Here is an 18,088-nt window from a genome sequence, read left to right on the forward strand (position 1 = left end):
TACCCTCTGGAACTCTCTCCCCCCCGAAATCCGCAACGCCCCAACCCTGGACACCTTCAAATCCGCTCTAAAAACACACCTCTTCACCAAGGCTTTCCCCATCAGTTAGTTTTAGATTAAATTAGGTCCATTATCCCCTACTTTCCCTCATCCCCTCTTCCCCCTCCCCCCCTACTTTCCTTGCCCTATTTTTTGTCCTGATTGTAAAGCGACCTTGGGTTCTATGAAAGGCGCTATATAAATTTGATTTATTATTATTATTATTATTATTATTATTATTATTATTATTATTATTATTATTATTATTATTATTATTATTATTATTATTATTATTATTATTATTATTATTATTATTATTATTATATTATCACAGACATCCAGTTGGGGGATCCCCTTTGAACAGCCCATCTGAGGCTTCTCTCCTCCACACTGCCTGTGGTGCTTTTTTCCCCCTACTGCTAGGTTTTTAGTGAGTCGTTCCTTATCTTCCTTTGGGGAAAGTCTGGGAGAGTCGCATATTTGGATTTTAGGGTGGTTTTTGTTCTTGATCTATTGTGATGTTTCTTCTTGACTTGTACTGTAAGAAGACTTGTACAGCCCATGGGGGCTATTCCATGTGATCTCGGGCTATACAAATACATTTGATTTGAAATTTGATTTGATTTTATAGTAGAGACACGTCACTACATGGTACATGGACTGCATTTATATAGTAGAGTCACGTCACTGACTGCCATTTACAGTGGCTCAGGAGGTAGAGCAGTCGTCTGGTAACCGGAAGGTTCCCGGTTCAAGTCCCACTCCTCCCAGGCAGTGCGTCGAAGTGTCCTTGAGACACTTAACCCCTAACTTCTCCCGACGAGCAGGTTGGCACCTTGCATGGTTGCCTCCGCCGTCGGTGTGTGAGTGAATGGGTGAAATGTGAGGACCAAAATTGTAAAGCGCTTTGGATAGAAGTGCTACATAAATGCAGTCCATTTATCATTCATATAGTGGAGACACGTCACTAATTTGCAAGCATGACCAACAGATCATTTTGGGTAGGTTTATTCTAGACAATGTATCACCATACCGTTCACACACAAAAAATGTACAGAGGTAATTTAAAATACATGAGTAAACAGAGGTGTGGTCCTTTAAAAACACAACTTTAGAAAACTCCTAGATTCACCTTCAGTCTTTATCTTGAGAGCGGTGCGGACCAGGGCGAACAGGGTGGCGTTGAACATGACCGTTCCATCGCTGTTCAGAGGCATGTTCATCGCCACCAGACGCTGGAATATAATCACACATTCAAATTAAAAATTAATAAAATAAATACATTATTAAATGTAAACAAATAATTCATTTTTTTTTTATCCAAATTACAAGATTGACCACAAGACAAACTCCATACATTTCCATGGGGACACAGCTAGCAAGTATAGTATAGTGTTGGCATCCTACCTCGCAGGCCACTATGTGAGGACACAGCTAGTATGTATAGTATAGTATAGTATAGTATAGTACAGGGAGGGGCAACTGGCGGCCCGCGGTCCGCATGCGGCCCTCACCGACGTTCCATGCGGCCCCAGGCCAAAAAAAAAAAAAAAAATTATAATATTTTTTTATTTTTTATTTTTTTTATTTTTTATTTTTTTATTTTTTTATTTTTTTTTGTATTGTATTCGACTACGAAGAGTTGGCAGTCGACTATGGCTCCTTTCGATCGATTAGTCGACTATTTGACTAATAGGGGTCAGCCCTAGTGTGGACATGAAACGCTGTTGAAAGTGCCGTGCAGCAATATGGGGGTTTTAATAAACTGTCGGCTGTTGTTACCGATGGAGCACCGGCAATGAAAGGAAAACGCACAGGATTCGCCGGGCTTCTAAGGCAGAGTGGCGTTGAGTGTCCAATGCTGCACTGCATTATACATCAGGTAAGTTCGCTAACATAATTTCCATCTATTGTGGGTCAATAATAATGACCAATGCGAGTCGAGTGTAGTAAAATTATATGCGAGAGTCGTTAAATCGTTTTTCTTTTTTTTTTATCTGATATAGGAGGCTCTCTGTGCCAAGAAGCTTGACTACTACAGCCATGTTATGGATTTGGTTACCAAGGTTACCAATCTAATTCGTGGAGGCAACAGGTCACTAAACCATAGAAAGTTTGTCTCCTTTTTGGAAGAGATGGACACTGATTATGGCGACTTGCAGCTACACACAGAAATCCGATGGCTGAGCCGTCGGAAAGTACACTGTAACACGCAACACTTTGATGAACATTGTTACTCAGCTGATAGAGTTATACCCTTCTTGCTGTCTTGTCGCACAGAACTTGTAAGTCGCTTTGGATAAAAGCGTCAGCTAAATGACTAAATGTAAATGTAAATGTACAGGAGCGACATTGAAACACTGCAAATGCAATTCAATGATCGGTTTGAAGATTTCAACGGCATGCAGTCACGGATAGCGCTGTTTGCCGGCCCCCTCACCGCTACGGTGTCAGAGCAGCCCCCACCGTTGCAGCTTGAACTGTGCGAGCTACAGTCAGATCCTTTTTTTCAAGCAAAGAGAAATGAGAGGGGAATTTCGTTTTGGAAACTGCTACCTGAGCCCCGCTTCCCACTCCTCAGGGACTTTGCCCTCTCTATGGCCAGTATGTTTGGGAGCACATACATATGTGAGAGCAATTTCTCAAACATGAAGCACATCAAGTCAAAGGAGAGAAACAGGCTGTTGGATGAAACATTATTTCATCTGATGCAGATTGCATGCACAAACATTGAAGTTGACATTCCTGCTATTGTGCGCCAACAAGAGAGACCACAAGTGTCTCATTAAAGACAGGGGGGGAGGAGATGATGAAGAGGTGTAGAGGGGGGGGGGAAGGAGATGATGAAGAGGTGTAGAGAGGGGGGAAGAGATGATGAAGAGGTGTAGAGAGGGGGGGAGATGATGGAGAGGTGTAGAGAGGGGACCATTATTATTATTATTATTATTATTATTATTATTATTATTATTATTATTATTATTATTATTATTATTATTATTATTATTATTATTATTATTATTATTATTATTATTATTATAACCATTATTGACCCACTGTGGGGCGAGGGTGAATGTCATGCCAGTTTGATAAAGGGTCAATGGGAGGCATGTAGTATTGCACTTTACTTTACTTGCACTTTACTTGTTTACTTTTGTAGTGTTCAGATAACACTAATAACACAAACACATAGCAGTATTCCTGCTGCATTTCACTACAACAGTAAATCAAAAGTGCAATAATAAATGATTTTGTTAAATGTATACACTTTTATCCTGCTACTAAACAAAACATTCCTGAGTGCTTCATATCCATAACATGCATTTCAGTGTTATAATGTTTTGTTTAGTAGCAGGATAAAAGTTTATACATTTAACAAAATCATTTATTATTGCACTTTTGATTTACTGTTGTAGTGAAATGCAGCAGGAATGCTGCTTTGTGTTTGTTGAGCAGTGGGCTTTAAGTTCATACATTTATTTTATTAGAAGCCTTAATTATAATTGATCATTTTTGTATATATTTGGGGTTACACAGAAATACTTTTAAATTCAGCTGTTTATAAATTCATAAAGTTGAAATTGCATTACTAAATGCATTTGAAATGGAATAAAAACAAAGTTACAACAAATTATAATTGTTTATATACCTTGTGACTATTAGGGCTATTTGAGTGATGGGGTACTACTGGCGGGACTGCCGATAAACAATGCGGCCCCCCAGATTGATTGTGGACATTTTGTGGCCCTCACCATATACAAAGTTGCCCACCCCTGGTATAGTATAACAAAGTATAGTATAGTATATTATAGTATAGTATAGAATAGTACAGTATAGTATAGTATAGAATAGTACATTATAGAATAGTATAGTATAGTATATTATAGTATAGAATAGTATAGTATAGTATAACATAGTATAGTATAGTATAACATAGTATAGTATAGAATAGTATAGTATAATATAGTATAATAATATAGTATAATACAATATAGCATAGTATATTATAGTATAGTATATTATAGTATAGTATAGAATAGTATAGTATAGTATAACATAGTATAGTATAGAATAGTATAGTATAGTATAATATAGTATAGAATAGTATAATATAGTATAATATAACATAGCATAGTATATTATAGTATAGTATAGTATAGTATATTATAGTATAGTATAGAATAGTATAGTATAGTATAACATAGTATAGTATAGTATAATATAGTATAGTATATTAATATAACATAGCGTAGTATATTATAGTATAATATAACATAGTATAGTATAGTATAGAATAGTATAGTATAATATAATATAGCATAGTATATTATAGAATAGTATAGTATAGTATAACATAGTATAGTATAATATAGTATAGAATAGTATAATATAGTATAATAATATAGTATAATATAACATAGCATAGTATACCGGTAGTATAGTATAATATAGTATAGTATAATATAGTATAGTATAATAATATAGTATAATATAACATATTGTAGTATATTATAGTATAGTATAACATAGTATAGTATAGTATAGTATAATATAGTATAGAATAGTATAATATAGTATAGTATAATATAGTATAGTATAATAATATAGTATAATATAACATAGCGTAGTATATTATAGTATAGTATAACATAACATAACATAACTGCTGATGGAGACTCAGTGTTCAGGGTAACAGAGCATGCGGTGAGGCGGACCTTTAAAAAAGTGAATATCAGGAAGGCAGCAGGACCGGACAGCATCCCCGGCTGCGTCCTAAAAGTCTGTGCCGACCAACTGGCCCCGGTATTCACTGACATCTTTAACCTGTCCTTAGAACAGGCTGTCATCCCCACCTGTCTGAAGAAGTCAACCATCATCCCTGTACCCAAAAAATCTACGCCCGATTGCCTCAACGACTACCGCCCTGTAGCTCTCACCTCCATAGCCATGAAGTGCTTTGAGAAGCTAGTGAAGGGCTACATCTGTTCCTCCCTCCCCATCAACCTGGACCCCCTGCAATTTGCATACCGCCCCAACAGGTCCACGGAGGACGCCATAGCCCATGTGCTGCACACAGCAGCATCACACCTGGACAAGAGGCAGGGGAACTATGTGAGAATGCTGTTCATCGACTACAGCTCAGCATTCAATACCATAGTCCCCTCCAAACTCATAGCCAAGCTCAGGGACCTGGGCTTGAACTATGACCTTTGCCAGTGGGTCTTGGACTTCCTGACGGGCAGACCCCAGGTGGTGAGAGCAGGCAACTGCACCTCCTCATCCATCACGCTCAACATAGGGGCCCCCCAGGGCTGTGTCCTGAGCCCCCTCCTCTACTCCCTGTACACACATGACTGCGTGGCACAGCGGAACAACAACACAATCATCAAATTTGCTGATGACACAGTAGTGGTGGGCCTGATCTCTGCCAACGACCAGAGGGCCTACCTGGAAGAGGTAGAGAATCTGTCACAGTGGTGTCAGGAGAACTGCCTCTCCCTGAACGTCAGCAAAACAAAAGAGATGATTGTGGACTTCAGGAGGTCGGGGGTCAAGGACTACAGCCCCCTCAGCATCGACGGGGCACCGGTTGAGAGAGTGAACAGTTTCAAGTACCTCGGAGCCCACATATCCGAGGACTTGACATGGACCACACACATTGACAGTGTTGTGAAGAAGGCACGACAACGCCTCTACTTCCTCAGGCGCCTAAGGAAGTTCCAAGTCAGTCAGAAGATCCTTAAGAACTTCTACTCATGTACAATAGAGAGCATCCTGACTGGCAACATCACCTCCTGGCTTGGGAATAGCACTGCACAAGACCGTAGCAGACTACAAAGAGTGACACGTTCAGCCGAACGCACAATTGGAGGGGGGCTTCCCACCCTCCAGAACATTTACAACAAGCGGTGCAGGGGCAAGGCTAAGAGAATCATCAAGGACTCCAGCCACCCGAACAACTGCCTCTTTGAACTACTGCGGTCAGGCAAGCGATACCGGAGTCTTAAGGCGAGCGAAAGAAAGACTCAGAAGAAGCTTCTATCCCCAGGCCATCAGGCTGCTCAACGAACAATAAACACTATGCAACAACCATCAAATGCACACAGCACACACACCCACACGCACACACTCACTTAAACAAACAACACACTGCAGCACCCACTCTACACACTTTAGATCACCTAAACACACTTTACACTTTATATTTATTGGTAAAGGATTTGCACTACAACTCGTACACCTTACTGTAAATTGTACCTAAATTGTACCTCATCCCATTTCTGCTCTGCACTATATAGTATTGTATATTAGTACATTGCATAGAATATTGTATATTGTATGGTAACTCAGTTACTTCTATTCTGCATCGAACATTGTACATATGTCTATACTGAACACTGTGACCTTTTGTACTTCTATTTTACATGCTATACTATTTTATTTCATACTATCTTGTCTAGCACAGTCTCTGGAGCGTAACAGTAAGAAGCATTTTGTATAAAAGTATTCTGTACTTCTGTATGACAACTATTAAAGAAACTTGAAACTTGAAACTTGAACTAGTATAGTATAGTATAGTATAGTATAGTATAGTATAGTATAGTATAGTATAGTATAGTATAGTATAGTATAGTATAGTATAGTACAGCACAGTATAGTGTTGGCATCCTACCTTGCAGGCCACTCTATGAGGACACAGTTTGCCGAATCCCAGAGGAGGCTGGATCCTCCTCAGTAGAGTAACCAAATCCAGGTGCTTTATCCTGCCCCTGGAGTAACACACACACGCACGCACGCACGCGCACGCACGCACGCACGCGCACGCACGCACGCACGCACACACACACACACACACACACACACACACACACACACACACACACACACACACACACACACACACACACACACACACACACACACACACACACACACACACACACACACACACACACACACACACACACACACACACACACACACACACACACACACACACAGTAGCATGATATTACAGCTTGGTATTACAGCTTGGTTTGGTAACCTGTCTGTACAACTAAAGTCCAAAGTGGTCCGTCTGATGCAGACTGCATGGAAGAGCATAGGGGTGAAAGGTCACCCATCCCTGCAGTCTATTTTTGAACAGGCTACTCTAAGGCAAGCCAATAGAATTGTCTCGGACTCCTCCCATGTTTTACATGCCGAGTATGAGCTACTGCCCTCTGGGAGGAGGTTTAGAGTTCCACGCTCTAGACTAAACAGGTTTAAAAACGTCTTTAATCCGATCTCAGTTAAACTTTTAAATAGTGCCAGATACTGTAAATGGCCAGCAATTATAGAATAACCGATATTTGATCGTTATATTATCGATATTTGGTTATACTATTACTATATATGTGTGGTGTTGTCAGACATCCTCTTTTATATTGTTCATCTCCTCTGTTTGGAGTCAGTTGCATCCTGTCTGTATGTATGTGTCTGTGGCTGCAGTGTGGCTCAAAGCCCAAGACAAATCTCCCAGCTGATGGGACAATAAAGTGACTCTTGACTCTTGATATTAAACTGTAAGACATTGAGGCCATGGTTAGACTAGTGTTTTTGTGGTCATTTTTAGAATACGTTTGAATACGTTTGCTGTCCCTATTAGATAGAAATGCCGTTTTGGCAGGAAACGTTTTGGCCCTACTGAAAACGCTAAATTGTGTTTCCGTTCGTTTTGGAATAACGCCAAAAACTCGCCGACAACATGTTGTGTAATCTGCGAGGAGCCGTTGTTGCTCAACGCCCATGTGCAGTAGATACCCACATCTGCGTGCTCTCACCACGTCCGGTGACAACAGAGCTATAGCTGCAGCTACCATGTGTTGTCAAGTTATTGTTACAAGGACCCCAGTCCAAGCTACAACAGTCTGCATTCCCTTAACAATTGTTTGTATTGAGCCGTATTGTATTGTACCCATTCTGCGATATGTTAAATAAAGTTTACATCCATTCATTCTGCTAGCATTAACGTGAGCAGCTGGCTAACGTGAGCTAGCGTTAGCTATCAGACCCTGTTAGCTCAAGCTCCTCTTTCAATCTTAACAAGCATTAAACAAAATGGCCCAGTCATCTATTCACTTTTGTTTAATACACGAGGCGTTGTCTCTAATGTTATCTAGCTACTGATAGCTCCCAATATCATCAGTTTGGTGCTGGCTGGTTAATGTGAGCTAATGTTAGCTGCTAGCCACAATGCTATACTGTTATACTGGCATATTCCATTCACGTTAGCATGTAGCATGCATGCATCACCGATCTTTTTTGAGACTAAACTATCCGCTCTTGGTGGTCACTTGTGTTGATGTTAGTTTTGTTTCATCAACAAATGAAATTTACAAATGATTTACACAGTAAATGTATCCGTTTTGTTTATTGCACTTTTATTACACTTTTGCTGAAAAATAAGTGCTGCATTGGGTAAATAGGCATTTAAAGATTGCGGCTTGTTGACATTTTCTTTGCAGGAAGTGTATTGGCACATTCAAGTTCTGATTGGTTGAAATTTGCCTTCATGTTCGCCACCTACTGCCACCTACTGCTTTGGCAGTGTACTACATCACTGTGCTCAGGTAACAAAACGAAAGTGTGACTCGCCTACCGCTACGTTGCGACCTGGAAAAGCGAAACTCATCTGAAAACGAAATGAAAACATCAGTCAGTCTAACTGCAGCCTGAGTCTCAAACCAAGTCTCAAATGTGTGGTGTTGATTTGGTGGAAGTGTTGCTGAGAGGTGTCACACTAATAAGACGTCTTCAATGGAATGTGTGTGTGTGCGTGTGTGCATGTATGTGTGTGTGTGTGTGTGTGTGTGTGTGTGTGTGTGTGTGTGTGTGTGTGTGTGTGTGTGTGTGTGTGTGTCTCATTTCATTTCATTTCAAACCTTTATTTATACTCGTGAAAGCACTGAGGTTTCCCTCATTTACAGTGATGACGAGTTAACAAAGGACACAAATATCATAACAGTTAATAATTACAATGAATTACAATTACTACAATGATGGATTAAAAACAATTACATGATTCAGTACATAGGTGTGGTGACTCACTTGGCCTCTGGGTCATATTCAGACCAGATCCTCTTGAACTCATCCAGATGATGCGGCCCCAGAATCGACCAATCGCGGGTCAAGTAGTCAAAGTTGTCCATGATGACAGCAACGAACAGGTTAATGATCTGTGAGACGGACACACAGGTGTCACGTTTAGTCTGTAACTGAGTGCCAAGACATCCGTGTCTAGGCCAGCTGAACGGCTTTCACACAGTGGGTTCTGTGCAGAATGCTGTTGGCGGCAGCCTTTCGTGTCCAAATGGTGACCAAAGATTATTACAGACATTTTAGGTTTGATTAGGGAATTTTCAGGGAATCCCATTTTAATTTACCCCAAGGTTGGAAAAGTCTACTCTGGTGTGTTCCATGGGTCCGTGCATGTATCATGTGAGCATCATGACACTGTTCACTGTTTCAACAATTTCCTTGCACAATATTTCTATTATAATTTAGTATGTATATACCCTATTACAATCCTGCACAATTGTACAGCCCTGTCCTATATTCTATTGCATTTCTATTCTAATTTAGTTTATATATTCCATTTTATTTTATTCTACTTTAATTGTCTGTTAATGTTGATGCACCAAAAGACCAAGACAGATTCCTTGTATATATGCAAGCTTACTTGGCAATAAAGACATTTATTATTCTGATTCTGATGTATCATATGATCAGTACCAGGGAAGCACAGTGCATGTGTCATGTGATCAGTCATGTATGTGATCAGTACCAGGAAAGCACAGTGCATGTGTCATGTGATCAGTACCAGGAAAGCACAGTGCATGTGTCATGTGATCAGTACCAGGAAGGCACAGTGCATGTGTCATGTGATCAGTCATGTGTCATGTGATCCATAGATATATATAGAACACTAGATAGCTTGCCCGCGCTGCCGGCCAATGGAGAGCGACGTCACTGAACCGCCGCCATCTTGGGAGAGTCAGCCTTGAGTGAGAGTGAGTGAGCTGCACAGACAAAAATACTCATAACTCGCTGAAATATTGACGGATTTACAAACGGTTTGGTTTATTAACATTGGCTATGATTCGGTTTGTAAAAAAAAACATCTTTAAAATTTAATTTTTTTATAAGTATGCAGTATCATAACTACATCTTTGATGTTTATAGCAAACCAACCCGTTTGTAAATCCGTCAATATTTCAGCGAGTTATGAGTATTTTTGTCTGTGCAGCTCACTCACTCTCACTCAAGGCTGACTCTCCCAAGATGGCGGCGGTTCAGTGACGCTGGTGACTCCGCCTTAAGCTATCTAGTGTTCTATATATATCTATGATGTGATCAGTAGCAGGAAAGCACAGTGCATGTGTCATGTGATCAGTCATGTGTCATGTGATCAGTACCAGGAAAGCACAGTGCATGTGTCATGTGATCAGTAGCAGGAAAGCACAGTGCATGTGTCATGTGATCAGTCATGTGTCATGTGATCAGTCATGTTTCATGTGATCAGTCATGTGTCATGTGATCAGTACCAGGAAAGCACACAGCATGTAGAAGCTGATGAAGTAGATGATGGCAAAGCCGCTTCCACAGGTGTTCTCCTCTCCTGGGTTGTAGTCTGACTCCGGGTCGCACAGCTTCCCTGGCAGACAGGCTAACATGATCTCCTGCCACGCCTCGCCTGTGGCACATCTAGAACCAGGCAAATAAAACATTTTACTTACTCATAGTTACTCAACCATATTTATTGTAATGCATAATATAACTGATGAGGCATACATATCCTCATCTGCACCTTGATTACACTGTTTGCTGCTCATATGTGTATATTCATAGTTAATTATATTGATTACACTGCCAATATTTTACTTTCTACTGTACTATAATGCTATTGCCTGTATTATGTATTCTACTATTACCTTGACCATACCTGTACCCCCCCCCCCCCCCATGCTGCTATGATGCCTGCATTTCCCCAAGGGGATCAATAAAGGAATATCTTATCTTAAATAGAACAGCAACATCAACAATATAATCAGCCATACCTTACCTGTGGCCAAACTGAGATGTAGACAATACAACTTACAAATGAAAACAAAAATCATACACTTGTGTTTTCAAATAGTCATTTGCAATGGCTTTTTTGTTTGTTGAATAAACAAATTGAACATGACTCATATTTAGTTGATTCAACGACAAAAAAGCCAATGCAAAACGATTACTTGAAAAAGTAAGTTGAGACAATTTATGATTTAAGTTGAGACGATTTGTGATTTAAGTTGAGACGATTTGTGATTTAAGATGAGACAATTTTGTGATTTGAGTTGAGACGATTTGTGATTTAAGATGAGACGATTTTGTGATTTGAGTTGAGACGACTTGAGATGTTTTGTTCACCTGAAGAGCATCAGGACAGCTTGAGGAAATGTCTGGAAGTTGTTGTTGCGGTTGATGTAACCCCCGTCTACCATGGCAATCTTCCCAAAAACCTGCAACACGGATACAAAATGTAATTTATGTTATATATGTTTATTAGGATCCCCATCAGTTCAGTTCAGTTCAGTTCTTTTTTATTTCGGGTTTTGGACACATAACAATAGTCATTCCATAAATCGGCAGAGTTTTACCAGCTGCTATTGCAGCATTGTCCAATTGTCCGAAAAGGGCTAGGGAGAAGCACCAGGCTTGTCGGGCCCTACCCCTGAAGACTTACGTTTCGTTTATTTTTTACATTTACATACATACATAGTACATAGCCTACATATAGTACACATTACAGTACACATTACAGTATAGTATACCTGCAGTATATAATAGTATATAATAGTACATTGTTTATAATAGTGTATACAACACATATATAATGTGATATGAGACATATAGCATGATATATACAATATAATATAGTACCATAATATAATAGTATATAGTGTAAATATAGTTTAATATAATATACAAATGAATTATAATATGATTATATAATGCAATATGATATAACATACAATACAGTATCATATGTATTTTTTTTTATTTATTAATATGCAATTAATTGACACTATGGTGACCGCTAGTCTTACTGGGGTCCAACATAAAACAAAAAATACATTTACAGAACAGAAAAACGCAATAGCTAGTGCTACACACGGGAAGAACCTAAAATAGACATACTTTTATGACAAATAACATACTTGGAATAGTAAGTATATACAGTAGTTACAACTTTCACCCAACAACAATATGGAATGGTCCCACTAGGGCCACCCAGACTGAAAAAGGCATGCGGTCATTCATTCAATGGACCTGTCTCAAACCCTGCCCTCTTTTCTTGATCCTCCAATCACAACTGTCGCTTACCTCGGACAAACCAAGTTTGTCCGAGGTAAGCGACAGTTGTGATTGGAGGATCAAGAAAAGAGGGCAGGGTTTGAGACAGGTCCATTGACCATATTCACACAGCGGCCATTTTGCTCTTATGTCATGCTCAGGATGTTTTGAGTGGTACAGCTACAGGAAAAGCGTAGAAATGCAGCCATTTGTGTCTAAAGTGGTGTTTCTTAACCCTTTCACTACCACACTACGGAAGGTTAACCTTTCACTATACCAGTGGTGGTAGTGAAAGGGTTAACCCTTTGCCGTGTGGGTCTGGGTCTGTATTGTAACATTGTAACTATAAGACAGAGTTCTGACCTGCATCCCAATGACAGCGTAGATGAAGAACAGCATGGCTATCAGCAGAGCGACATAGGGAAGAGCCTGGGAGGAGAGAGGGAGGGAGAGGGAGGGAGAGGGGGAGAGAGAGAGAGAGGGAGAGGGGAGAGAGAGAGAGAGAGAGAGAGAGAGAGAGAGAGAGAGAGAGAGAGAGAGAGAGAGAGAGAGAGAGAGAGAGAAGGGTTTCAGTATCTTCTATGAATTCTAGATAAGGGAGTTAACGTGCTTACTGGTCTTTGTTAGTTTAGTTTGAAATACTTTTATTATGTTTCAAATAGGGATGTTCGATATTGGCTTTTTTACCGATACCGATATACCGATATTGTCCTTGAACTCTTAATTTCCGATACCGATATCAACCAATATCAACAGATACCGATATATGCAGGGTTTCCCCCCCCCCCCCAAAAACGGAATCATTTCAGGTAATTAACATTACATATCTCTTGTCGTGGAATTAACACAACATTATGCATACTTTTGACAATACAAAAATCAGAATGTGTTCTTACTTGCTTAATAATAATAATAATAATAATAATAATAATAATAATAATAATAATAATAATAATAATAATAATAATAATAATAATAATAATAATAATAATAATAATAATAAACATTTAAACCGATACCGATAATTTCCGATATCACATTTTAATGCCAATATCGGCCGATAATATCGGTATGCCGATAATATCGGACATCCCTAGTTTCAAATACAGGATGTTTTCAACCAGGGTAACACCACAATTCATACATTATTTCAAAATTGTTGTTGATTTATAAAATGGTAACTTTTGATCTAGTAAAATCTAGTAAAAATACTAGTAAATATTACAAAGAATACTGTACATTTGGCAAACTTTTTACCAACATAATATTATCCTCAGCTTGACTGTCTCATAGGCCCTTTTCACAGCGGCCATATTGACATGTCATCACAGGGTAAACACAGGTGTAACTAATTAGTTATTAGTTATGGTCCCATTCCATTTAGGTGCACCGTGGGCCTGGTACGGTGCATGCTGTCTCGCGGGCATGGCCCTGGCACACCTAAATAGAATGGCGTTAATGTTATTAGTTGCCCTGCGATGACACGGCTGTGGCCGCGGTGAGGAGGGCAGCTCGTCGGCAGCCCGTCGTCTCTCTCACCTGAAAGGACTTGATGAAGGTCCACAGCAGCGTGCGGATGCCCTCCCCCCTGCTCAGCAGCTTGACCAGTCGCATCACACGGAACAGACGGAAGAAGGTGATGGAGATGCGAGCGCTGTCCTCTGTGTTCTACGTTGGACGGATGGAGGAGGGGAAGAGGAACCGTGTGACACACAGACACTGACATGCATGCTCACTCACTCACTCATCACTCACTCACTCACTCACTCACTCACTCATCACTCAACAACTCACTCACTCACTCATCACTCATCACTCAACAACTCACTCACTCACTCACTCATCACTCACTCATCACTCAACAACTCACTCACTCACTCACTCACTCATCACTCACTCATCACTCACTCATCACTCAACAACTCACTCACTCACTCACTCATCACTCACTCATCACTCAACAACTCACTCACTCACTCATCACTCACTCACTCACTCACTCACTCACTCACTCACTCATCACTCACTCACTCACTCATCACTCACTCACTCACTCATCACTCACTCACTCATCACTCACTCACTCACTCACTCACTCATCACTCACTCACTCACTCATCACTCACTCACTCACTCATCACTCACTCACTCATCACTCACTCACTCACTCATCACTCACTCACTCACTCATCACTCACTGACTCACTATACTCACTCACTCATCACTCAACAACTCACTCACTCACTCATCACTCACTCACTCGCTATACTCACTCACTCATCACTCACTCATCACTCACTCAACAACTCACTCACTCACTCACTCATCACTCACTCACTCGCTATACTCACTCACTCATCACTCACTCATCACTCACTCAACAACTCACTCACTCATCACTCAACAACTCACTCACTATATTCACTATATTCACTCACTCACTCAATCACTCACTCACTCACTATATTCACTCACTCACTATATTCACTCACTCAATCACTCACTCACTCACTCACTCACGCATCACTCCCCACTCACTCCCCACTCACTCACTCACTCACTCACTCACTCACTCACTCACTCACTCACTCACTCACTCACTCACTCACTCACTCACTCACTCACTCACTCACTCACTCACTCACTCAACAACTCACTCACTCACTCACTCACTCACTCGCCCATGTAGCATATCTCCACTTGAACACGTAATACATAACCGTGTGGACATGTATGTGGATCAGCGGGTGTGTGCGCATGCGACACGTCACACTGTAATGTACAGTATAGGTTTTGAAACAGTGTAGACTGTGTGACGGCATTCCCAAACTCCACACGTAGAGACAAACCAGAGCGAGAGTCCATTAGCACAACAGACGAAACCATGGACAGGATTGGATGACAAATGCCAAACATACAGTATAGACATACTGAGCATGCTCCTGAGGACGACTGTCTCAGACAGGCAAACAAGACAACACCTGTTATTGAGTGTCCCCCCACACAGAGACAGGCAAAACATGGCACGGACACACTGTAGTTGAAATGGAACATCGAGACGTGCAGAATCCAAAAGACAGATCTTTTTATAATCCTATAACAAGAAAACAGGACCTCAACAAGCGCACACTGTGGGTTGTATACGATGCAGCTCATCCGGTCACGAACACATCAACAGTCTAATACGAATGCATACAAGTCGTGTCCAAGTCGTGCTATAGTGAACAACCAAACATGCAAGGTCTCAACAAACAAATGCTCATTTCAAACGAACCGTCTGTGAGGTCGGCGTGAATTCAAACAAACACTAAAGAGTTCATACACAGAAACCTCACGGTTTTATCACAAACGGTTATGACACGAAACATCTCAATGTTACGGAAAACATCTCGATGTTTTCAACGATTAGCGAGCGACAAACAAAAAAACAAATCTCGATGCCGTGACTTTGGACAACAGCGAAAAGGAGGAGGGGCTTCTTCTTACCCCTGGTTCCACTATCACCTTGACGACGGGAATGTCTTCCGACTTTAGGAACCAAAAAGCCTGAGGTTAATCTGAGTTCGAGCAGCAATTTAAACACGACAAAAATGTGACCATTCAACAAGTAATGGTGTTTCTTCATTGCATTTTATCCAACCATTTTATCCATCAGAAACACGAGCATCCTAAACAAGCAACATACCCAATGTGAAAAGTAGTATATAGTAGTATAGTGTAGATGTCATCCACATAAAGCCTTACCATGCAAAAGCAGAAGCACGGAACCTCAGCGAGATGAATGGAGACGCATGCTCTACAGCGGTGGAATGAGGGATTATTGTCATTCATTCATTCAAATTGAACGGTGTTGTCGACTTGTTACTACAACAGGGTCTGTTTACAGACAGTTTGCCATTACGTTGCCGTTATTACGTGCTTCTCTCCTACCGATCATCACAACGCAAGCTGTTTCTAGATGAAGGTACGGTGGATGCAGTGAGTGTGCTTTGTTACATTCCATTCAAAACAAAACAGCAACAGCCGCCAGCAGGGGTTGAGTATAGCCAGTCAAACGGCTGGGCCTGCCAACTTTATTTAAACTATTTTTTTTTTAAATGAGTGGACCCTGGATGCCACAGAAGACGTTCAGCGAGAATCAAGTCAATAGCCATATTGTTTTGCGGTAGGATATCACCAAATTTCATCATGACCGGACAAGCCATTGAGTAGTTCATGCTTTTAATTATGTAAGAATAGTGTCACCATGAGGCCAAATGACTCAAAACATCACAGGCCTCCTTGCTCTCATACGACAAACATATTTGTCAAAAAGCACAATTCAACATGTTACTTCCCATTTCTCAGAAATTATTGCGTCTGGCGGTCATACAGTTTGGCAACCATCCAAATGACACAGTGAATGATGCTGGTACCCGGACGCCTCACAGAAAGTCTCATAACAATCAGATGAACAGACTTCCAAAGAACTGAAAATGGCAGAACATCCCATATGACAGCCTTCATAGGTCCTTATGGCAAATATGCCGCATTGCTCTGTGTCATTTCCACAACTGTACAATGAGCACAATTTGTATAACATATTTTTTATTTTTTTTATTGATCTTTTTCCTCCATTTTTCCTCTGATTTTCTCCCATCCCAATGTTAGTCGTTATGCCAATTCCCAATCCCCTTCCTGGTCGCTGCGCACTTACCCCCCACAGTCAGTCTGGGAGAGTGGAGGCTATCACGTGCTTCCTCCGACACACGTCCAGCCAATCAACCGCTTCTTTTCACCTGGCAGCGCGGATTCTCATTGAGAGGGCGTAGCGTGTGGAAGGATCACACTATCCCACTCAAGTCCTATCCGCGCTTAGCAGGCGCCCCGACCGAACTGTAGGAGTCGCTGTTTACAACGACCCGGACCCACCCCGCCAGCTTCTCCCACCCTCTAATACTGCCAATTGTATTAGTGTGAACGGCCAGCCAAGCTGGTGACAACCCCGGAGCTGTGAGCTGGATTCGAACAGGCGAATCTAGCCGCTCCGGGGTTTGGTGACAAACGCAATCTCCGTTACGCCACCTGACCGCCTGTATAACATATTTCTAATGGAATCACAGAGTTGAGTTCAAGAATGACACTTTCCGTAAAGGAACACGCCAACTTTTTGGGAAATTTGCTTATTGCCCCCATGGCAAATAAGCGAATTTCCCAAAAAGTTGGGGTGTTCCTTTAAGCAGCTCACTGTTCCTTATCTTTACACATATGATAGACGAGCTGTTGTCTGTATGTTAGTGGATAAAGAAAGCCTATGTAAATATATTGAATCATTTTAAATAAACAGTACAAAAGTCTACATAAAACTTTAAAGGAACATGCCAACATTATGGGAAATGTGCATCTTCTCCAGAGAATTACAAGAAGATAGATACCAATTTCCTCTTGTGTGTGTTCAGTAGAAAGCTATCCGGCTACAGGCTAGCCTAGCTTAGCACAAATTAATGGAAGCGGATCAGCTAGCCTAGCTTAAAACTCTTTAAAGAGCAGCAAGGATAGCCGATCCATTCATTTATGCTAAGCTAGGCTAGCTTGCAGCCGGATAGCTTCCTACTGAACGCACCAGGGAGGAAATTGGTATCTCTTACCTTCTCGTCTAACTCCGGAGAAGACACGCGAAGCGCATTTCCCATA

General features: G+C 40.8%; 1 protein-coding gene across 1 annotated transcript in view; it reads right to left on the reverse strand.

Moving 5' to 3' along the window:
• Nucleotides 1–18,088, reverse strand: part of cacna1db (calcium channel, voltage-dependent, L type, alpha 1D subunit, b) — a gene marked incomplete at both ends in the record, with an annotated part of 127,180 nt that overhangs the window by 30,018 nt on the left and 79,074 nt on the right. The window contains 7 exon segments of the mRNA XM_084333553.1: nucleotides 1,172–1,274; nucleotides 6,710–6,806; nucleotides 9,127–9,254; nucleotides 10,623–10,782; nucleotides 11,488–11,579; nucleotides 12,778–12,843; nucleotides 13,954–14,082. Coding sequence (XP_084189679.1) covers nucleotides 1,172–1,274; nucleotides 6,710–6,806; nucleotides 9,127–9,254; nucleotides 10,623–10,782; nucleotides 11,488–11,579; nucleotides 12,778–12,843; nucleotides 13,954–14,082 — 775 coding nt within the window.

This window comes from Notolepis coatsorum, assembly GCF_963971535.1.
Source record: "Notolepis coatsorum genome assembly, chromosome: 17".
NCBI classification, from domain to species: Eukaryota; Metazoa; Chordata; class Actinopteri; order Aulopiformes; family Paralepididae; genus Notolepis; species Notolepis coatsorum.